The 24,152-nt window shown below is 41.7% G+C and overlaps 1 protein-coding gene across 24 annotated transcripts in view; it reads left to right on the top strand.

Moving 5' to 3' along the window:
- Nucleotides 1-24,152, top strand: part of LOC110159519 (calcium/calmodulin-dependent protein kinase type II subunit gamma) — a 207,204-nt gene that overhangs the window by 60,418 nt on the left and 122,634 nt on the right. For all 24 annotated transcript variants that reach the window (XM_055150345.1, XM_055150335.1, XM_055150332.1 and 21 more), the window contains exon 3: nucleotides 10,822-10,881. In XM_055150345.1, the coding sequence (XP_055006320.1) occupies nucleotides 10,822-10,881 (60 nt within the window). The remainder of the gene's footprint in view (nucleotides 1-10,821; nucleotides 10,882-24,152) is intronic.

Raw genomic sequence — 24,152 nt, 5'->3', positions numbered from 1 at the left:
TCCTGGTTTGTGACGTAAACGTGAACAGAGTCTCAGTCTTCTCCGCTGCAGCCAACAAGACGACTGAATGAATTAGTAACTCGGTCGACGTAGAGAACAACCACAAGTGATCCTCTGCAAACAAACGCACGTCACACCGTCTAATCCCTCTCTCCCTCTCCCTCTGTCTGCTTCTGTCTCTCCTCTTTCCCTTCCTCCCCCTCTTCCTCTCCTCTCTGTCTTCTCCCCTCTTTAATTATCTTGTTTCTTGCTCGTTTCCTACTCTTTTTCCTCTCTCTCTCTGCTTCTCTTTCCTCTTTACTCTCTTCCTCTCCTCTCTCCTCTTTAAGTCTCTTGTTTCTTGCTTTTTTCTTACTCTTTTTCCTCTCTTTCTGCTTCTATTTCTCTCTCTCTCTCCTTTCTCAATTTTTTTGTTTCTCTCTCTTTCTCTCTTTGCTTCTCTCTCCTCTTTCCTTCTCTTCTCTCTCTCCTTTCTCTAGTTCTCTTGTTTCTTGCTCTTTTCTTTCCTCTTCTTCCTCTTTCTCTCTATTTTCTCTCTCCTTTCTCAATTTTTTTGTTTCTCTCTCTTTCTCTCTCTGCTTCTCTCTCCTCTTTCCTCTCTCTTCTTCTCTCTCCTTTCTCTCGTTCTTGTTTCTTGCTCTTTTCTTTCCTCTTCTTCTCTTTCTCTCTCTTTCTCTCTCTCTCTCCTTTCTCAATTTTTTTGTTTCTCTCTCTTTCTCTCTCTGCTTCTCTCTCCTCTTTCCCTCTCTTCTCTCTCTGCTTTCTCTACTTCTCTTGTTTCTTGCTCTTTTCTTTCCTCTTCTTCCTCTTTCTCTCTCTCTGCTTCTCTCTCCTCTTTCCTCTCTTCGTGTTCTTTCTCTCTCTCTCTCGTTCTTGTTTCTTGCTCTTTTCTGTCCTCTTTTCCCTCTCTCTACCTCTCTCTCCTCTTTCCTCTATTCCTCACCTCTCTCCTGTCTCTAGTTCTCTTGTTTCTTGTTCTTTTCTTTTCCCTTTTCCCTCTCTCTCTCTCTCTCTCTCTTTCTCCATCTCCTCTCTGTCTTTCTCTCTGGTTCTTGTTTCTTGCTCTTTTCTTTCTTCTTTTTCCTCTTTCTCTCTCTCTCTCTGCTCCTCTCTCCTCTTTCCTCTCTCCGTCTCCTCTCTCTCTCGTTTCCCTACTTCTCTTGTTTCTTGCTCTCTTCTTTCCTCTTCTTGACCCCCTTTCTCTCTCTCTCTCTGCTTTTCTCTCCTCTTTCCTCTCTCCATGTTCTTTCTCTCTTTCTCTAGTTCTTGTTTCTCGCTCTTTTCTTTCCTCTTTTTCCTCTTTCTCCTTGCTTCTCTCTCCTCTTTCCTCTCTCTCTCTCTGCTTCTCTCTTTCCTCTGTCTTCCACTCCTCTCTCTTTTCTCTGGTTGTCTTGTTTCTTGCTTTTTTCTTTCCTCTTTTCTCTCTCTCTCTGCTTCTCTCTCCTCTTTCTACTCTTTCTCGTTTCCCTAGTTCTCTTATGTCTTGCTCTCTTCTTTCCTCTTGACCCGATTTCTCTCTCTCTGCTCATCTCTCCTCTTTCCTCCCCCCGTCTTCTCTCTCTCTTTCTCTAGTTCTTGTTTCTTGATCTATTCTTACGTTCCTCCTTCTGCTTTTCTCTTTCCTCTCTCTCTTTTTTCTAATTATCTTGTTTCTTGCTCTCTTCTTACTCCCTCTCTCTCTCTCTCTCTCTCTGCTGCTCTCCTAATCATCTCTCTCGTTTCCCTAGTTCTCTTGTTTCTTGCTCTCTTCTTTCCTCTCTTTCCTCTCCCTCTCCGTGTCTAGTCTCTCCGACTACCACCCCCCCTCTCTCTCTTTCTTTCCCTCCTTTATCATCCCTTCCTCTTTTCTCCTCTTTTTGTCTCTTGTTTCCCCGTCCATCCATCTTTCTCTCTCTCTCTCTCTCTCTTTCTCTGTCTAGGCTCTAACTCAAACCACTCCATCCCTCCTTTATTCTCTCTTCTTTCTAATTAATTCTCTTGTTTCTTGCTCTCTTCTTTCTTCTCTCTGTCTAGTTTCTAGTCCGGTTCCTTATATACTTTTGTGGGAAGTTTTTGGGCATTTGCTAACCTATATATTTTTGGAAAGTTTATAGTTTATGGAGTCAGAAAATCAATGTTTGTATTTGCCCACATGTCTCTATGGCGGCCATATTGAATAAAAAAAAAAAAAAAGGCCACCAAAAAACTGTTTTTGGAATATCTCAGCCTCTGAATAAGTTGAAATGTTGATTTTAACTGCTAAACCCACATTTTCAGGGTCAGGGAATCAAATGGTGCAAGTTACAAAGCTGTAAGACCTACGCACATTAACCCTTAGATGAATAAGTGGGTCAAAAATGACACGGTTTGGTTGTTTTCTTGCTATTTCATTGTAATATTTGCATGTAATACTCCATGTTCCTCCAAAAAAACATTCGCCCACTGATCTGAAGGTTGGCGGTTTGAATCCAGCTCTCAACATAAACATCACAGGTTGAGCGGTCAGATCCACTGACCCACAGGTTGGCTGGTGTGATTCCAGCTCCCACAGACGAATGCTGCCGTTGTGTCCTTGGGCAAGACACTTCACCCACCTTGCCCACAGTGTCTGCGTACACTGGTGTGTGAATAAGGGTGAGTGGTTCCTTGTTGTAAAGCGCTTTGAGAGCCTTGAAGGTGGAAAAGCGCTATAGAAAAATGTGACCATTTACCATTTAGACACAATATGATGACTCAACTTTTTTATTAGACATTTTCTATACATCATCATTATCATCATCACTTTCATACAACCATAGACTGGATATATGAGTGGACAGATCTAACCCTGTAGCCACCATGGGCCAAATAGGAAGTTCTCCACGAGGCTCTTCCGGCTCCTTCTGACTCTGGCTCTGACTTACGTTAGGATCTTGTGGCTCCTCTCTCTGTACCTGCTGCTGTGAACCTCGACATTAAAGGTTGTATAGAGGATTTTTTTAAGGAAAGAGAAATCCAGCGACAGTCCTTTTTCAAATGTAGTGCATGCGTGACGCCACCTTCCTCCTCCTCAGGTCCCTCTAGAAATAATTTAGAGACCGACACCTCAGTTTTTAGACCCTTCGTCCGCTTCAGTCGCGCCATCGCTGGAAGGAATCTCCAAGAATCACCTCAGTTTGTCTTCGCTCCTTTTCTCCTTCTCTTCTTCTTTCAGCGACCTAAAAAAACGACTTTCTTTTGCGGCGAACTGGTCGTGGATTCTCGTCCGCCATCGCAACAAACTTTATGCGAACTGCGAGAGAGCGACAATTAGAAAAAGCCTCTAAGACCCGCTGCATAGTTACCTTAGAAACGTAGGGAGTTTGATTGACAACCTGACAGCCAATAGAAAATGAGGGAGCCTCGTTTTCTATTGGCTGATGTTTATCTGGCCTCAACACGTCCACAGTTGATAGATTTTCTTTCTTTTTTTTTTGGTCATCATAATTACAAGGCTGCTGCGTCTCTGTAATGGTGTTTTAAACTTTCATTGACAGTTTGAAACTAAAAAAAAATCCTCCATACAACCTTTAAGGTCAAAAAATGAGAATAAGGAACCGGACTATTCTCTCTCCTCTCTCTTCCTTTCGTCTTCAACTTAGCTCGTTTTCTCTCTCTCCTTTCTTCCGACTTGCAGCTCTCTCTGCGCCTTAATCTCTTTCTTTCTCTCTCTCTCCGTTCCTTCGCTCTGTCCGTTCTGTGTCAGAGGTGTAATTAGACGACGGTGCAGCTCGAGTCCTCATTGTGTGTCCAGTTTTAGTAACACACACCGAACAGAAGAGGACGGAGACTGACCCCGACTCCTCGCCTCACGTCCTCACACGTGTCCAGACCGACACGCAAACTCTACACGACGACACTCACGAGCTCAAAGACGCATGGTGTAACTTTTCTGCTGGAGGGTCCGTCAAACGCTCATCTTTTGCTCGGTCGTGAATCTTTTGCACTATGGCTTGAAATATGGCTTTATCTTCACGCAGACCAAACCAGAGCAAGTTACAGGTCAGATCTGTGGAGAGGCGACCCCGCTCACAGTCAGAATGTCTGTTTTTCTAGGTATTTTAAAGCTATAAAACCACCTGTAAGTGAAATATAAGGTGTAAGGTAGAGCTGTTTAATTTTAGATTTTTTAAAATTCTCTTTATTGAATCTTTCCATAAATAAAACCATAAATAAAAAAAAAAAAGCGTTAGATATAGTGATATAGATAGACAGATGCTGTATTTTTCAGACTATAAGGCTCCGGACTATAAGTGACACCAACCAAAAAATGCGTAATGAAGAAGAAAAAACATGTATAAGTTGCACTGTACTATAAGTAGAACTTTTTGGAGGAAACTGACATTTTATGTTAAAAGTAAAGTTCTAATAATAACAATAGAACAGAGAAAAACAGACTGTTAACGTCACATATGAACAGTTCTTCAGATAAACTATAACATAAACAACAGAACAGAACAAGTTTAACAAACTCTCCATCTCACTCCAAATCACTAAATCCATTCAATTCTTCATCCTCGGTGTGTCACTTTCTGAGCAACTCCACGACCTCCGGAGGTAAACAGAGCGCCGCTTCCTCTTCTGTGTCGCTGTCGTCAGACTCAGCATCAGTTCCAGTTAGAATTATTCCGGTCTTTCTGAATCCCGACAGGATGGTTTCGGTGTCACTGAAGTCCAGGCTTTGTCCATCCATTCAGTCACTTCCTGGAAAGTTTAATGATGCATCCTCCCGGTGTCACAAGTTTCTCTCTCCAAACTTTCTTTCTGCTGCTCGATTACCGTTTTCGGCAGCAGATTTCACGACTTGCAGTTTGTAATCTGCAAAATGTGATTTTCTTTTTGAGGGCATTTGTGTTCAGTCTTCTCAGTCGTCTTTATAAGTTTGTTAATTTTTTTTTTTTTTCAGAATTGAAGAATAGTAAAATATTCACCATTTTGTAAACCTCTACAAAATATCGTAATAAATATCGAACTGTGAGATTCATATTGTGAAAGGATCGTAGGGATTTTGATATCGTTACATCCCTAGTGTATGTATTTTTTTTCTTTTTGTCTCTCTTCACTCTTCTCTCTTTCTCTCTCTCTTCTCTCTGACCACTCCTTCTCTTTTCTTTTTTTTTCTCTTTTCTTTTCTCTTTCTCTCTTCTCTCCCCATCATCTCTCTCTCACACTCTGTCACGTCTTTCTCTCTTTCTCGCTGCCCTCCCACTTTCTGACTTTCTTTCATTCTTTCTTTCTCTCCTTCTCTTTTCACTTCCGTTTCTTGCTCTCTCTTCCTCTTACCCCCTCTCTGTTGCTCTTTCTCTTTTCTTTTCTGTCTCTTGTCTCTGTCTTGTCGCTCTTCCTCTTCCTCCTCTCTTTCTCTTTTTTTTTAAGGATGATAGGAGTAATAACAATGATATAATTATTGCTGTTATTATCTTTTAGTATTTTTTAGTTTTATTGTTGTGCATGTATGGTTTATTCCGATTTTATTGGGATTTGTATAGAAAGTGGGTTCACTTAAAGCTTAAAAAATAACGTATATATAAAATAAACCCTTGAGAAACTGGCATAAAACAGTCGGACAGCGGAGCCCAGTATGCAAACCTCCGTCACCACATTTCCATGATAGTCCGAACCGTCCGCTCCTTTTCATTTTCCTTGCAAATTCGCGCCGGCCTTCTAAGAACGGTTAAAAGGCGCTGACGTGAAACCGGCTGCTCGGCGAAGTCCCGGCTCAGGGGAGAGAAAGACGCTCGTGTGCCCGATCGCCATGGGCACAACACGACACAGATCTGACTCATGGTTCCCGTGGCGACCCCCTGACCTCAGCACCGAGATCTGACTCAACTAACAAGACGGAAAATCAGATAGAGGACTTGGTGTGTAATGGGTTAGAAGCACGGCACGGTCGATTTTTGGTGAACTCTGCCCAATATTTATCGGAATTTAATCGGAATTATGATTTAAAATGGTCAATATTTTACGCTATTTTCTTTGTTTTGTTTCATTCACACATGTTTAACACACAAACCCTGCACATTTAGGCTGAGTTCTTCTCTCAAACACTCAGCGGGAACACTTTGTGATGTCATGTGGTAATACAGAAAGTGCTCCACTGTGTTTTTAAACTCCGTACACCTTCACTAGAATCATCCAGGCTGTGCGATTAAATAGAGTTTTGACCGCGATTTCGATTTGTGTGTCAAACGATCTCCAAACTCTTATAATCAAATTGAAACGAAAAAAAAAAAAACAACTATTTTCTTCATTATTTGTCTCCAAAACTAAAATTAAAAACTGATAAGTATTAGTTTTTTCAGTTTTCGATTTTGTGTTTAGATGAATAATGGAAAAAATGGATAACGGCCGTTTCCCGTTTACGTGACTTAAACTGTGATGCCGGACTTTTGCACCGCATACGGACTGAACCAGGTCTAAACCAGGTCTAAACCAGGTCTAAACCAGGTCTAAACCAGGACTAAACCAGGTCTAAACCAGGTCTAAACCAGGACTGAACCAGGACTAAAACAGGTCTGAACCAGGTCTGAAACCAGGTCTGAACCAGGTCTAAACCAGGTCTAAACCAGGTCTGAACCAGGACTGGACCAGGACTGGACCGGACTGAACCAGGACTGAACCAGGACTGAACCAGGACTGGACCAGGACTGGACCGGACTGACCGGGACTGGACCAGGACTGGACCGGGACTGGACCGGGAGTGTCGAGACGGGCCTGGAGATGCTCCAGCATAGACTGTCGGGTGATCAGAACTGAGACCGGGACCAGAACCAGGACTGAGAGCGGGACTGAGACCGAGACCAGACTGGGACTGGGACTGAGACCGAGACCAGACCGGGACTGAGACCGAGACCTAAACAAGATTGGGACTGAGACCGAGGCTAGACCAGGACTGAGACCTGAACAAGATTGGGGACTGAGACCGAGACCAGACCGGGACTGAGACCAGGACTTAAACCGGGACTGAGAGCTGTTTTAGTCCTGCTTTAGTCCTGTTTTAGTCCTGTATTAGTCCTGTTTTAATCCTGGTCCAGACCTGGTTTGGACCTGGTTCAGTCCGTATGCGGCGCAAAAGTCCGGCATCACAGTTTAAATCACGGAAACTGGAAACGGCCGTTATCCTTTTTTTCCATTTTTCATTTAAACACAAAAATTGAAAACTGAAAAAACAAATCATTATCTGTTTTTTCATTTTGGTTTTGGAGACAAATAATGAAGAAAATTATTATTTTTTTTTTCATTTTCTTATTTTTGGTGTTATTTTGAAAAATGAATGAAGGAATAATGCACAGATTTTGAAACGGACACTCAAATGGAAAATGTTTTGTCTTATTTTTTGCGTGATTGGGTCCATTTACTCCCCATTATAATGCAAACAAAGTTGAAACACATGTACTTTTCCCAACCTGCTCCCCCTGCTGGCCAGCCTCTGTCATGACCTGATGGATTTCAGCGTGAACTCTGAGGAAGACTGCTTTTAGTGACCCTTAAGTCAATATAATGCTATTTATTTTAATTTAGTCCATTACAGCTCGTAGACTTTTCCTTACGTCACTTAAAATATCCAGACATTACGAACTAGGGCAAAGGACCAGACCAGTCTTTAAAGTTTCTCAGCATTTTTTAGCATAATTTTCAGTAAAAGCTTAAAAAGTTACCTCAAAGTTTTATTTATTGCTTGTTTTGTTGCTGAGAAACATAAATAATAGAACCAGATAAACAAAGACGACAAAATTATAGCAAGGAAACTGTCAGTGCTTTCACTAAATCAGTAGCTCCTGTTTAAATATATCTCCTGGTACTTGTTTTTTAGTGTCTTAAAGGTGTAATTTTTTGGTTGTGGGTCCGTCAGCTGCTTGTTTCTATGGATATGTCATTGCTTTGCTTGGAATGTTCCACAGTATGGCATTAAACAGCTCTACTTAAAGGTTGTATAGAGGATTTTTTAAGGGAAAAGAAATACAGCGACAGTCCTTTTTCAAATGTCGTGCATGTGTGACACCACCTTCCTCCTCCACAGCTCCTCAGTAGAAACACCTCCTCCCGCCTCTTTACTCTAGAAATCACGTTTGTTTACAGCCAGTGCGCGTTCAGAATTACTGTTGAAGTGACCTGTCTAGAAATAATTTAGCGACCGACGCGTCAGTTTTTAGACCCTTCGTCTGCTTCGTTTGCGTAATCGCTGGAAGAGATCTCCAAGAATCACCTCAGTTTGGCTTCGCTCCTTTTCCCCTTCTTCTCTTCTTCTTTTTCAGCGACCTCAAAAAACTGGACTTTCTTTTGCGGCGAACCGGTCGTGGATTCTCGTCCGGCATCGCTATAAACTTTGTGCGAACTGCGAGGAAGCGACAGTTTGAAAAACCCGCTAAGAACCGCCGCATAAAGCACGAAATCCCCGCGCGCCGACGAGTCAGTTACACTAGAAACGTAAGAAGTTTGATTGACGATCTAACAGCCAATAGAAAATGAGGGAGCCTCGTTTTCTTTTGGCTGATGTTTATCTGGCGTCACTATGTTCACAGTTGATAGATTTTCATTCTTTTTTTTTTTTGGTCATCATAATTACAAAGCTGCTGCGTCTCTGTAATGGTGTTTTAAACTTTCACTGACAATTTGAAACAAAAAAAAAAATCCTCCATACAACCTTTAACATTTATTCAGTCATTTATAAGTGTGTTTATAGCTCAAAAATACCTTGAAAAATGTGTATTGTGACTGTAACCGGGTCGTATCTCCACAGATCTGACCTGTAACTTGGTCTGGTTTGGTCTCCGTGAAGATAGAAAGGTTTAATGCCATACTGTGGAACATTCCAGACAAAGTAATAATATTTGACGGAGCCTCCACCACAAAAGTTACACCTTTAACATATATGTGGTTACACAACATGACCTTTCTTTACGCTCTGTCACTGTTTTTACTGTAAACTCTATAGTCTACAACTAGGGGTGTGTAAAAATATTGAAATATTGATATATTTTATTGTTTAATGTGACGATACAGTATTGATATCGTGGGCTGCTGTATCGATATATCACCAGGAGTATATTTTGGTATATTTTACTAAATTATTTTGTCACAGTGCTACAGTTTTGTTGTTGGTTTAGAGGAAGGGAACTCGTTCATGCGACACATTTGACTTTTTCACTGTTTTGATGATTAAAAATGTTTGTGTTTGATCTTCACTTTGCACAAGAAGTGGTTTGACAAAGACTTAGTATCACAGCCATGATTTAGCCTTTATTTTTTATTGAATCGATTTGAAATATATCGTATAGAGCCCTATCTACATCTGTCCAGAAAACTCTCCAGAAAAACTAGAATTACCATGAATTTTCTGTTTATACAATATTTAAAGGTGAACTTGTTGTGAACATATATATACATATATAAATAAGTATGCATTTTTCACTTTTAAGTTGGCGGCATCTAGTGCCTTCGCTCAATTTAATTTCTCTCCAGCGACTAGGTCAGGAATCAGAATACACTAGACAGTTTACAAGAACCCCAGAAGTGTGAGTTCAGGCACCAGCCAATCAGCAAAGAGATATATATTCTGTGTTGGCAACGATTCCCGAGATCAAGGATTTAAAGCTGGAAAAAAGAGAATGTTTGGTGAATTTTATCAAGGGGAAAGACGTTATTGTCCTTCTTCCTACAGGATTTGGGAAAAGCTTAATATACCTGTTAGTCACATTAGCGGTGCATTACATACATCACGACCAAATAGCAGCGATTGGTTAAATGATTAAAAGGACCCACCTACCATTGAGTGAACAAAATCTAACACTGTAAGGTCATATGGTTTCACTTTCTTCAAAGTGAAACCATATGATGAATCAGGCTACCTTGGATTTGCGCCGCAACAAGTTTTCTGTTTCATTTTCCTGAAATGTCCCACAGTATGGCATTAAAATCATATATGCACTATGTGCAAGATAAACAGTAAAAATTACAGATCTGATCTGTAACTGAACCTGGTGGTTCCACCTGCTTGTCTCCATGGAGATAGAAGTTAAAGGTGCATCGTGTAATTTACTCCATGGAGATGTTGTTGTTTTGTCTGGAATGTTCCACAGTATGGCATTAAACCTTTCTATCTTCATGAAGACCAAACCCCAGACCAAGTTACAGGTCAGACCTGTGGAGAGGCGACCCCTCTCTCAGTCAGAATCCCTGTTTTTCAAGGTATATTTTAGCTATAAAACCATCTGTAATTGAATAAATGTAAAGTAGAGCTGTTTAAAGTCATACTGCGGAACATTCTAGGCAGAGAAATGAATGAAATATCCTTAGAGACGAGCAGGTGACGGACCCCGCAACAAAAAAAAAGTTACACAACACACTGTTAAAAGCCATACTGTGGGAAATTTACAAACAAACCAACATCTCCATGGAGACGAGCAGGAAAGCTACACAGCGCGCCTTTAAACTTTAATACGTAATATCTTATGTTTTGCAAGAAGACGACGACCTGACATTGTCGTTAGCAAACATCTGGTCTGGCGCAGCTTCTTAATCAAGATTTTCAACCGTCTCGTGAATTTCCGCCGCAGATTTTTTCATTGGCGTGGATAAAAAACGCGACATCTGGCAACCCAAATTAAAACGACAAATCTGAAGGTGTTACACGCAGCTGCTGTTGTGATGAAAACTGACAGAGACACTATGACAACGCCGAGCTAACATTTATAGTCAATGAAAAGCTTAATCTCATTTATTTTTGCTCGCCGCCGCAGAAATTGGACTACAGATGGTCGGCTGGTTTAATTCAATGTGTAACTGAAACTTTTATTTCTTCTTTTTTTTTCTTTTTTTCAGACCATCAGAAACTGGAGAGAGAAGCGCGGATCTGCCGTCTCCTAAAACATCCCAATATTGGTGAGTTTTGACGTAAAAGTTATATTTGATTAAAGAGGCATTATGTAACTTTTCTAATGGGGGGGTATTGTCCTTGGAGGTGTTATTGCTTTGCCTGGAATGTTCCACAGTCAAGCTTTAAAGTTGTAAATCTTGCATTTCTTCAATTACAGGTGTTTTTATTGCTTATTATGTGTATAGATCTCAACTTATCATATTGTTGTCTCCATGGAGATAGATACGATAGAAATACGATTTTTTGGCCCCTATGTGACCTGTATCTGATCTTTTTTTTTTATTCAAATTTTTATTAACAATCAAATAGAGACAATACAACAGACAGTACAACAATTTGCTTTCTTTTTCACTTCTCGTGTCTCTCTTTGATTGTATTGATTTTTTAATTTTTCACCTTCCCTTGTTCCATTAAGGGTACAAACACATTTAAATAAAATTTTAAAAAATTAAAAACAAGGGGGAAAAAAGAACATTTGAACACAGTGCACAGGGATTGTCACCTTTTTTTTTTTTTTTTTTTTAATATCATGATTGGGTGTTAATAAAGTCTTTCCATGGTTTCCGGCCTTCCTCATACCTGTCGTATTCCAATCTTTGTGTGAGTGTCAGTCTTTCCATTTGTGTATCTGATCTTTTAATGACAGTCTGAACGACACAGATTTGATTTTTTCAAATTCGATTTTTCTTGATCATTTCTTTTTTGATATGTGATTTCTGAACCGATAGATGATCCAATCTTTTTTACACATTCTTTTGTCATGTATCACTTTTTTTGATTCAAGTCAAACCTACACATTGAGACAATTACAACAATTGCTTTCTTTTTCACTTCTCGTGTTTCTCTTTGATTGTATTGATTTTTATTTTTTCACCTTCCCTTGTCCATTAAGTACAAACACATTTAAATAAAATTTTTAAAAAATTAAAAACAAGGGGGGAAAAAGAACATTTGAACACAGTGCACAGGGATTGTCACCTTTTTTTTTTTTTTTTTTTTTTAATATCATGATTGGGTGTTAATAAAAAGTCTTTCCATGGTTTCCAGCCTTCCTCATACCTGTCGTATTCCAATCTTTGTGTGAGTGTCAGTCTTTCCATTTGTGTATCTGATCTTTTAATGACAGTCTGAACGACACAGATTCTATTTTTTCTAATTCGACCCAGGACACTTGGATATGTGCTCCTGAAACCGATACATATCTGATCTTTTGACATGTGACTTCAGTCTGAACGGCCAAAGTGCATTCATCCACCTACACGTTATCAACAAGACACAAACGTCACTATTCTGCGCTGAAGTAGGCGAAAATTGTTAACGAACTCCGTGTCACTTCACCACTCACCACTCTTGGCTACGTCTCCGCATCCACACGTTCCTTTCAACGGACGTCGCTGCCGCTGTCCCACAAAACACCACGACCAAAAACCTCGTCCTTCTCCTTCTCAATCTCCTCCTTAAAACAAGTAAGTTGTTCATGTTCTGGCTCCGGTACGAGAGGAACTTTAAAATCTCCAGGTGCTCAATGCTCGCGACCATGTTTGGACAACTTCCGTAAACACAGAGCACGCTCACTGCAGGTTGACGTCGTCATCGTGTCTCCAGTGCACATGCGGGACACTTTCGGGCCATTTAATGTTCACACTGGAGTCACATAAAAGACGCATTTAATTGGAAATGTGAACGACCTCGCAAAAACATCGGATTTCACCAAAAAAATTGGAATTGAGTGTTAAGCCCTGCAGTCTGAACGTAGCCTATGTTGCTCCGAAGTATATGTCGTACCAGCCAAAAAATGCGTAATGAAAAAGAAAAAAGCATATAAATTGCACTTTTTGGGGGAAATTTGTTATATTTATATTAGAACAGAGAACAACAGACTGTTAACGTCACATATGAACAGTTCTTCAGATAATTATAGTATCAAGAACAGAACAAGTTTACCAAACTCTCCATCTCACTCCAAATCACTAAATCCATTCAATTCTTCATCCTCGGTGTCACTTCTGAGCAACTCCACGACCTCCAGAGGTAAACAGAGCGCCGCTTCCTCTTCTGTGTCGCTGTCGTCAGACTCAGCATCAGCTCCAGTTAGAATTATTCTGGTCTTTCTGAATCCCGACAGGATGGTTTCGGTGTCACTGAAGTCCAGGCTGTGTCCATTCATCCAGTGACTTCCTGGAAAGTTTCATGGTGTCACAAGTTTCTCGTTCACTCCAAACTTTCTTTCTGCTGCTCGATTACCATTTTCTGCTGCAGATTTCACGACTTGCAGTTTGTAATCTGCAAAATATGATTTTCTTTTTGGGGGCATTTGTGTTCAGTCTTTCTCAGTCGTGTTACGTTCATGTGTGTGTGTGTCTGTGTGTTGCGTATGTGTTTGTGTTGTGTGCACGTGTTGTGTTTATATGTGTGTGTGTGTTGTGCGTGCATGCGTGTTGGTGTGTTACCATTTCCCTTTGTATGTTTTGTGCCTGTGTGTTGTGAGTGATTCTTTTGTCCATTTGTGTGTGTGTATTATGTGCTTGTGTCGTGTGTGTCGTGTGCGTGTGTGTGTGTGTGTGTCGTGTGTTGTGTGTGTCTGTGGGGTGCTTTGTCCCTGTGTGTGTGTTTGTGCTTTTTGCCGCACTGCACAGCTCACAGCTCTGAGCTCTGAGCTCTGAGTTCCTCCTGCAGCCTGTGGCTTTTCTGGGATGGAGAGATCCAGAGGAGAAGTGCGAAAAGGGCGAGAAGCAAAATGACTCAATCAATGACACCTTTACCCCCCCCCCCCACTCTCTCTCTCTCTCTCTCTCTCTCTCTCTCTCTCTCTCTCTCTATCTATCTATCCTTTGTTACTCTCCTTCTCTGTTTCCTCTCTCCTTATTTCCTTCTCTTTTCCTCTCTCTCTCTTTTTGTCTCCATCTCTGTCTCTCTCTTTCTCCTTCTTTACTCTCCTCTTCTCTTCTCTGTCATCTCTCTCTCCATCTTTACTCCTCTCCCCTTTATTTCTTCTTTCTCTCTTGCTCTCTCTCTCTCTCCTTTATTCTCCTCTTCTATGTCATCTCTCTCTCCTTCTTTCCTTCTTTATTCTCCTCTGTATCCTCTCTCTCTCTCTCTCTCTCTCTCTCTCTATCTTTTCTCTCTCTCTCTGTCTCTGCTTCTCTTTCTCTCTTTCTTTCTTTCTCTCTATCCTTCTTTACTCTCCTCCTGTTTCCTCTCTCTCCTTATTTACTCATCTTTTCCTCTTCCTCTCTCTCTCCATCCTCTTTCTTCTCTTGCTCACTCCTTCTGTCTCTCCCTCTTTCCTCTTCTATATCATCTGTCCTTCCTTCCTTCTTTATTCTCCTCTGTCTCTGTCTTTACTCATCCTCTCTCTCTCTCTCTCTCTCCTTCTTTACTCTCCTCCTCTCTTTCCTCTAACTCTCTCCTTATTTATTCATATCCTCTTTCTCTCTCTCTCTCGCTCTCTCTCCTCCTTTACTCTCCTCTTCTATGTCATCTCTCTCTCTCTCTCTCTCTCTTTACTCATCTCCTCTCTCTCTCTCTCTCGTTCTCTCTTCTTCTTTACTTGTCTCCTTTCTCTCTCCTCCTCACCCCTCTATTCTCTCTCTTTCTCTTTCTCCATCTCTCCTCTCCTGTCTCCCTCTTTCTTTCCTCTCCTCTCTCTCCTTCTCCCCTCCTTTGCTCTGTCTCCTCTCACGATCTATCTCTTCCTTTGCCTCTCTCTCTCTCCTCCATCTTCTCTCCCTCTTTCTCTTTCTCTACTAGCTCTCTCCGTCTTGCTCTCTTCTAACCCTCTGTTCCCATCCCCCTTTTCTTTCTCTTTCTCTTCTCTCTCCCGCTGCTCCTTTCCTCCTCCGCTACTTTCCTTTCTCTACGCTTTCCTCCTCTCTCTCCTCCACCTCTCCTCCTGTGGCATCCTCTTTTCTCCTCTCTCTCTCTCTTTCTCTCTTCACCTCCCCCCTCTCTCTCTTTTCTTTCTCTCTCTTTCTCTCCGTCCTTCCTCGTGTCCTAGTTTCTTGTCATCCCCCCTAGGCGCCAGTTTGCCCCTTGCCTACTTTCTGACTTTGCCCTCTATGACTGTACTCCTCTCTCTCTTTCTCTCTCTCTCTCTCCTTCCCACGCACTCCTCCATCTCTCCATCTCTCCATCCATATTTCTCACATCTCTTTTTTTCCCTTTTCTTTATTTCTCTGTCCTTTCCTCTATCTTCCGTCTCCAGTCTCTCCGTCTTTTCCAATCACCTGTCTCCTCTCTCCTCCCTTCTGCTTCTCTTCGTTTCCTCGTCTTCCCTCTCTCCTCTCCCTCTTTTCTCTCTCTCTTAGCCCTCATCCCTCCCTCCCTCCCTCCTCTCTCTCTCTCTCCATCTCCTCTCCGTCCCTCCGTCAGTTTAACTTCTTTTTCTCTCTCACTCGCTGTCTCTCTCTTATCTCTGCCTCCCTCTGTCCTCTTCTTTCCGTTCTCCTCACTCCCTCTTCTCTCTCTCTTTCTCTCAAGCTTTCCTTCTTTCCTCATCTCTTCTTTCTCTCGATCTCTCTCTATTCTCTCTCTCCGTCTGTCTCTTTCAATCAGTCATCTCTCTATCTCCTCTTTTCTCTTTATTCTTTCTGTCTAGTTTACATCTCTGCTTTGATACCTCCTGGGGTCTTTCTCTCTTTCTCTTTCTCTCTTTCTGTCTCTCGTATGTTCTTCTCTTTTCTTTCTGACACGTTTTGGCAATATTTGTGACAAACTTTGGACAAAAGAGGCCACCGTAGCTCAGCAGATGGACGCTGAAGCCGCAGGGCCATCCCACTTCAACTTCCTACTCGACTCATCCATTAGTTTTACATAACTCCTCTCTCTCTCTCTCTCCTCTTTCTCTTCTCTCCTCTCCTCTCTGTTTATTCTCTTCTATTTCTCTCTTCTCTTCTCTCTCTTTTCTTCTCTCTCCCCTCTTATGTCTCTCCTGTCTCTGCTCTCTTCTCTTCTCTCCCGTCTCTCTCCTTTCGTCGCTCTAGCCCCCCCCCCTTTGTCTCCTCTCTCTTCTTTCCTTTCCTCTCCTCTCCTCCCTCTATTTTCCCCCTTCTCCTCTCTCCTCCCTCTCCATTCACTCTTTACTTTCTCTCCTCTCTCATCTTTCCTCATTTCTCTATTCTCCTCTTTTCTCTCTTCTCCCCCCATCTTCTTTCTCCCCTCTCCTCTCATCTTTCTCCTTTCTCTCTTCTCCTCTCCCCTCTCTCCTCTCTCTCTCTCTCCTCTGCCTCCTCCCTCTCCTTTCTCTCCTGTCTCATCTTTTCCGTTTTTCTATTCCCCTCTTTTCTCTCTCCCCTCTTTCTCTACTCTCTCCTCCTTCTCCTCTCTTTCTCTTTCTCTCTCTCATCTTTCTCCTTTCTGTCTTCCCCTCTTTTCTCTCTCCTCCCTCTCCTCTCTCTCCTGTCCTCTCCTCACCTCTCTCTCTTCCTCCTCTCTCCTCCTCTCCTCTCTCCTTTCCTTTCTCTCCTTTTCTCTCTCCTCCCTCTTTTCTCCTCTCTTCTCTGTCTCCTCTCTCTCCTTTCCTCCCTCTATTTCCCCCCCTCTCCTCTCTCCCCTCCCTATCCTCTCTCTCCTCTCTCCTCCCTCCTCCCTCTCCTTTCTCTCCTGTCTCATCTTTCTCCTTTCTGTCTTCCCCTCTTTTCTCTCTCCTCTCCTTTCTCTCTCTCTTCCTCTCTCTCTCCTTGTTCTCTCTCTCCTCTCGCTTTTCTCTCTCCTCTCCTTTCTCCCTTCCCTTTCCTCTCGCTCTCTCTTCCCCCTTTCTCCCCTCTCCCCCTTTACCTCTCCTCTCCTCCTCTTTCTTACTTTCTCTCTTCCCCTCTTTTCTCTCTCATCCCTCTCTCCTCTCCTCTTCTCTTTCTCTCTCTCTCCTGGTACAGCGGCTCAGTTCAGACTTGGGCCTCATCTGTTTTCGTGCTGTCGTTTTGTTTATTTTCAACTCCACAAAGTCGGGATATGTTACTGTACAACACAAACACACCGACTTAAAACACCCTGTTACTCTGGAACGTGTTAACTAAAGCTGCACTACGTAACTTTACTGGTGCTCGTCTCCATGGAGATATTATTACTTTAATCTATTTATATATATGCAGTAAACGTTTGCGATTTGTTACACTAAAATAGAAACTCACTCTCGTAACGCCTTGTTCAAACTAGACTGGAACACGTGGACTATAAAGCTGCACTACGTAACTTTTCTTTTGTTTGTCTCCATGGAGATGTTATCGCTTTTGCTCATATAATGTTCCACAGTATGCAATAAAGATTCACGATGGATTACAGTCCGAATAGAAACTCACACACTCGTAATTCCTTGTTCAAACTAAACTGGAACACGTGGACTATAAAGCTGCCCGAGGTAACTTTTCTGGTGTTTGTCTCCATGGAGATGCTATTACTTTCGTTTATAATGTTCCACAGTATGCGATAAACTGATTTACAGTATCTCCATAGAGACGAGCCGGCACAAAGTCAATAAAAATACGTAAAAATACAATAGAAACTCTCTTTTGACCATGATATTTTCAAGACTGGAACATGTTCATTTTAAAGATCCACTATGTAACTTTTCTAGCGTAGAAGCTCTCATGTGTTGGGTCTAATAAGTTGATCGATCTCCATGGAAACAAGCTGGCTCGAAGTTGTGATAGATTATCCTACAATAAACTAGACTGGTTGACTCTAAAGATGCACTGTGTAACTTTTCTAGTGTAAGATTCGCTACATGTTTGGCTTCATGGAGATGTTATTTACTACTTTGGCGAGAATGTTCCACAGTATGGCATTAAACTGGTCTATTTTCACTTGAGCTGGGTATCATTAAGAAGTTGCCGATACGATACATACCTCGATAAGTAGGCCACGGTACGATACATACCTCGATACATACCTCGATACATAGGCTCCGATACGACACATACCTCGATACATAGGCCTCGATACGATACATACCTCGATACATACCTCAATACGATACATACCTCGATACATACCTCGATACATAGGCCTTGATACGACACATACCTCGATACATAGGCCTCGATACGATACATACTCGATACGATACATACCTCAATACGATACATACCTCGATACATACCTCGATACCGATATACCATAGCCTCGATACATGATACATACCTCGATACGTAGGCCACGATACGATACATACCTCGATACATAGGCCACAATACGATACATACCTCGATACATAGGCCTCGATACGATACATACCTCGATACATAGGCCACGATACGATACATACCTCGATACATAGTCCACAATACGATACATACGAACGATACGTAGGCTCTGATATGATACATACTTTGATACATAGACCTCGATACGATACATACCTCGATACGTAGGCCTCGATATGATACATACCTCGATACATTGGCTCCGATACGATACATACCTCGATACATAGGCCTCGATACGAAACATACCTCGATACGAAACATACCTCGATACATAGGCTTGATACGATACATACCTCGATACATAGGCCTTGATACGATACATACCTCGATACATAGATACCCTTGATACGTACATAGGCCTGACGATACGATACATACCTCGATACATAGGCCTCGATACGATACATACCTCGATACATAGGCCACGATACGATACATACCTCGATACATAGGCCTCGATACATAGGCGATCATACGATACATACCTCGATACATAGGCCACAATACGATACATACCTCGATACATAGGCCTCGATACAATACATACCTCGATACATAGGCCACGATATGATACATACCTCGATACATAGGCCACGATACGATACATACCTCGATACATAGGCCACAATACGATACATACCTCGATACATGGACCACGATACGATACATACGAACGATACATAGGCCTCGATACGATACATACCTTGATACATAGGCCACGATACGATACATACATAGGCTCCGATACGATACATAGGCCACAACACGATACATAGCTCGATTCAGTATGATATATTTCATATCAGTTTGATATGATTCAATGAAAATTCAAGTCATGGCTCTGATACTAAAAGGAAGAATTAATGTTTATTTTGACAGTAATGCATAGAACATGCATAGAAAACATAAATACATAGATATAAAACAAAAAGTTAATATTTATTTTCTATAATAACAAACAAAAATAAATGTGAGAGGACGTAACTACTTATTTAACCCCACCCCCTTTTTTTGAATGCCCCAAATTAACAAAGAGCGTAAAGACTTTTAATTTCCTGTACAATATAAGCTACAATTGCACAGTACCCGCATCTCATTAAAAATCTAACAATAAAAGTCTTTGTTAAACGACTTCTTGTGCAAAGTTCATATGAAACACAAACATTTTTAATCGTCAAAACAGTGAAAATGTCAAATGTGTCGGATAAACCAGTTTTATTCCTCTAAACAAGCAACAAAACTGTAATGCAAATTTACACAAAAACTATGTCGGTTGTGGTGTTTTGTGGTGCAGAAAGTTTCGTTTTTACTGCTTTAGTTCTTGAGATATTAACGATTCTTTTATAGGTCAAATCGGTGTCAGGGAGCCCCACAGGAAGCTTCAAAATGCTCAAAAACCGCACAATTTGATGTTTATCACTTGTGCTTCGTGTGAGCTGTTATGGTTCTTAAGATGTGAGCAATATCGTTCATATTTTTAAAAACATTTTCCAGGATTTCCATGACCGTGGGAACCCTGTAAAGTCACTAAAACTGAAAGGGTAATTTTACAAGCCTGGAAAAGTCATGGAATTTTAATATCTCATTCACTCCAACTACAAAGTTAAGTTCTTATTAGTTGGGATTGTATTCAAATCTCACGGTCTGATATTTATTGCGATATTTTGGAGAAGCTATTGTAGAAAAGATACTTATTACTTTTAAAATACCTTAACAAGACTCAATGAAAATCAGTACTGTCATAATCCCAACACTTAAAGTAAAAAAAAAAAAACATACTATATTTTCCGGGCTATTAGACGCACTCTTAAGCCTCTAACCCCGTCAAAAAACGACACAATCCAGACTGCCCTATACACGAATCCACACGAGTGTCCCAGTACGACTTCAGTAAACTACAAAGCCGCACCACCCGCAGCGCACGTAAACACACACGCAGCAGACGGCGACAAACACCCACAGACACACTCATCACTCCACGCCGACGAGGAACGGAACGGAGGAACGAACCGAAAAAGCGAGCGCAATGTGCCGCTTCTAGACACGACTGAACAACTGAGTCACTGCGAACACGCCGACAATCCAGCGACAGCACCCTCCCTACACGCCACAACTGAACAAAGCCCAGAGTCACCGTGAACGAACAAACAAACAAAACCACTCACCCATCACACTGTTGTGTTTCCTTTAAAGTCCAGTGCGGTTTATTTGTGAAAAAAGTTCAAAAATAGACCATTTAATGACAGTGCGCCTTATAATCCAGAGCGCCTAATAGTGCGGAAAATACGGTATTTCTTCACGTTGTCTGCGCTGAAAGGAATCATGGGATATGTAGTTCCCCATGTTTTTTAGCTGTTACTACAATAAAACCTGCATTTAAGCAAATTAACTTGTGATTTGATATATTGTGACAGCCCACGATGTTACTGAGAGACTTTTTACGATACGATATCATGATATTTCAATTATTTATTATTTATTATTCAATTATTATTATGATTATTTCTGAACGTCTGCACCTTTTGTTTAAAAGAGACGACAATAAATGCAATGACAGTATTTTGAATGTTAAAAAACTATAAAACCAAACCATAAGGTGAGTGGAAAGAGTTAACATTTCATATTTAGAAGTAAAAGTGCCGTAAAGTCATGGGAAATTCACTTTAGGTCATGGAAAAGTTTTGAAATTTGGTCAGTGAAAAAGAGTGGGGAAAAAAGAGGGTAATTTCTGTCTGGAATTGACAAAATGTAAATAATAACTTAAAATATGAATGCAAAAAGTAAAATATCAACGGCACAAACAAAACAGTTTACAACAATAGTTTGCCATTTTTTAGCACGTTTTAACATATTCAAGGGGGCGGGATGACACCGTTGGCCGAAAATAACTAATAGCGAAGAACCATAAAAGCACAAACGAAACTTTTTGCAGCAGAAAACAGAAACTAAGCAAAAACCACAAACCACTGATACCAAACTGTGTGATTTTAGAGCATTTTTACGCTTCCTGTGGGGCCGGCTGACCGTAATTTGACCTTAAAAAGATTTGTTAATATCTCAGGTCTAAAGCAGGTCTGAACTAGGACTGAACCAGGTCTAAACCAAATCTAAACCAGATCTGCGGTGGTCTTTTCTTCTGCGGTCACCTGACAGTCTACTCTGGGCCCAACTCGACACAGTTTTGTTCTCAGTCCTGTTTTAGTTCTGGTTCAGTCCTGCTTTAGTCCTGGTTTAGTCTTTGTTCAGTCCTGATTCAGTCCCAGTTCAGTTCCGTTTTAGTCCTGTTTTAGTCCCGTTTCAGTCCCGGTTTAATCCTGGTTTAGTCCTGCTTCAGTCCTGCTTCAGTACTGTTTCAGTCCTGTTTTAGTCCTGGTTCGGTCCTGCTTTAGTTTTGTTTTAGTCTTGTTTTAGTCCTGGTTCAGTTCTGGTTCAGACCTGGTTCAGACCTGGTTTAGTCCCGTTTTAGTCCCAGTTTAGTCCCAGTTTATACCGTGTTTAGACCTGCTTCCGTCCTGCTTTAGTCCTGCTTTAGTCCTGCTTCAGTCCTGCTTCAGTTCTAGTTTAGTCCTTTTTTAGTCCTAGTCTGGTTTAGTCTGGTTTAGTCTGGTTTAGTCCAGTCCTGGTTTAGTCCTAGTTCAGTCCTAGTTCAGTCCTGGTTTAGTCCTGGTTCAGTCCTTGTCCTGGTTTAGTCCTGGTTCAGTCCTGGTTCAGTCCTGGTTTAGTCCTGGTTTAGTCCTGGTTTAGTCCTAGTCCTGGTTTAGTCCTGGTTTAGTCCTGGTTTCCAGTCCTGGTTTAGTCCTGGTTCAGTCCTGGTTCAGTCCTGGTTCAGTCCTGGTTCAGTCCTGGTTTAGTCCTGGTTCAGTCCTGGTTCAGTCCTGGTTCAGTCCTGGTTTAGTCCTGTTCAGTCCTAGTTTAGTCCTAGTTCAGTCCTGGTTCAGTCCTGTTGTTCAGTCCTGGTTCAGTCCTGGTTTAGTCCTGGTTCAGTCCTGGTTCAGTCCTGGTTCAGTCCTGGTTCAGTTCCTGGTTCAGTCCTGGTTCAGTCCTGGTTCAGTCCTGGTTTCAGTCCTGGTTCAGTCCTGGTTTAGTCCTAGTTCAGTCCTGGTTCAGTCCTGGTTCAGTCCTGGTTCAGTCCTGGTTCAGTCCTGGTTCAGTCCTGGTTCAGTCCTGGTTTAGTCCTTACACTGAATATTTGACCTACATTTCACCAAATCGACTTGTTTTTATTCGTCGTGTTTTACTTTTGTTTTCTCAGTCGCTTTGTCAAAACCATAAACTCGTTTGATTCAGAATTGAGTTTCGTTATTGGTACGAGTCTTCCTCATCAAAATACACGGGGCTGTTTTGTTTTATTCACACGTGTTTGATTTTCCAGCACCAAATTATTTATGAACAAGATGCTTTGGCAAGTGACTCCATGTTTGTGAAATAGGACAGTGCACAGCTCCACGTGAAAAATGCTTCAGCGATTATTTTTGTTTTCCCCTAACGCTCCGAGATAGACATGAATACAGCGCGAGTAAAGTCAAAGTTAAGCATTTTCAAGGTCCGCTTTGCAATTTTTCCTTATCGTTTCCACGGAGATGTCATTGCTTGGGCTGTAATGTTCCACCGTATGGCATTAAACTTTATCTTTTAACTTTATATTGCTGTGTTTTTTAATACTCAAAATGCGTCTCGATTTTGATATTCTTGGATGGATTCTCGAGCGTGTTCTTGCCGCTCCACAGATCTGACCTTCAAGTCGTCCCTGCTTGTCTCTGCGGTTTAATTTCACACTGCGGAACATTCCAGGCAAAGCGTTAACGTGTCAGTGAGATGTTCTTAAAAAATTGTTGCTGTAATTTGTATTTGGACAGCACTTTTTGTTTGATATGGGCCTGCACGATTTTGGAATCAAAATTGAGCTGATTTTTATAAAATACTGCGATTCAGTGCGTGTGTCATTCGTTCATTTGTTTTTTCAAAATAAAAGCAAAAATAAGAAAACGAAAAAACAACTAAATGAATAATGGGAAAAATGGATAACGGCCGTTTTACCGTTTCTGTGACTTAAACTGCGTTGCCGGACTTTTGCACTGCATACGCAACCAGGTCGGAGTCCAGGTCGGAGTCCAGGTCGGAGTCCAGGTCGGAGTCCAGGTCGGAGTCCAGGTCGGAGTCCTGGTCAGAGTCCAGGTCCGAGTCCTGGTCCGAGTCCTGGTCCGAGTCCTGGTCCGAGTCCTGGTCCCAGTCCTGGTCCCAGTCCTGGTCCCATTCCTGGTCCCATTCCTGGTTCCAGTCCTGGTTTCATTCCTAGTTTCATTCCTGGTCCCAGTCCTGGTCCCAGTCCCATCCTGTTTCATTCCTGGTTTCATTCCTGGTTTCCAGTCCTGTCCCAGTCCTGGTCCCAGTCCTGGTCCAGTCCTGGTCCCAGTTCCTGGTCCCAGTCCCTGGTCCCAGTCCCAGTCCCAGTGGTTTTCCAGTCCCTGTCCCAGTCCCGGGTCCCAGTCCCGGTCCCGGTCCCAGTCCGAGTCCTGGTCATCCGACAGTCTACGTGGGCGCACCTCCGGGCCCGTCCTGACACTCAGTCCTTGTTCAGTTCTGGGTTAGTCCTGGTTCAGTCCAGGTTCAGTCCGGCATCGCAGATTAAGTCACGGAAACAGGAAACGGCCGTTACCCATTTTTTCCATTTTTCATTTAAATACAAAATCGAAAAAAATGAAAAAATGAATCATTATCTGTTTTTTTCATTTTGGTTTTGGAGACAAATAATGAAGAAAATAGTTGTTTTTTTGTTTTCTTTGTTTTGGTTTTATTTTGAAAAACAAAAGAATGAATGATACACAGATTCAATTAGCATTATTTTTTATTTTTTGCTGTTTTATTTGGAACACAGCGGCTTGCGGGTCCATTTTACAGTCTGTGATACAACAAGACACTTCTATATTGTTCTTTTCCGAATGTTACATTTTTTACTCAAACTGCGATTTTGATTTACTATAAGGCGCACTTAATGTCCTTTAATTTTCTCAAATATCGACAGTGCCCCTTATGTATTAATTCTGGTTGTGCTTAGTGACCTTGAACCGATTTTA

The sequence above is a fragment of the Boleophthalmus pectinirostris genome, unplaced genomic scaffold (assembly GCF_026225935.1).
Source record: "Boleophthalmus pectinirostris isolate CB_2022bp ecotype Guang Dong unplaced genomic scaffold, ASM2622593v1 HiC_scaffold_14, whole genome shotgun sequence".
Lineage (NCBI taxonomy): Eukaryota > Metazoa > Chordata > Actinopteri > Gobiiformes > Gobiidae > Boleophthalmus > Boleophthalmus pectinirostris.
Note: the sequence above shows the minus strand (reverse complement) of the source record. Positions and strands in the feature narration are given on the sequence as shown.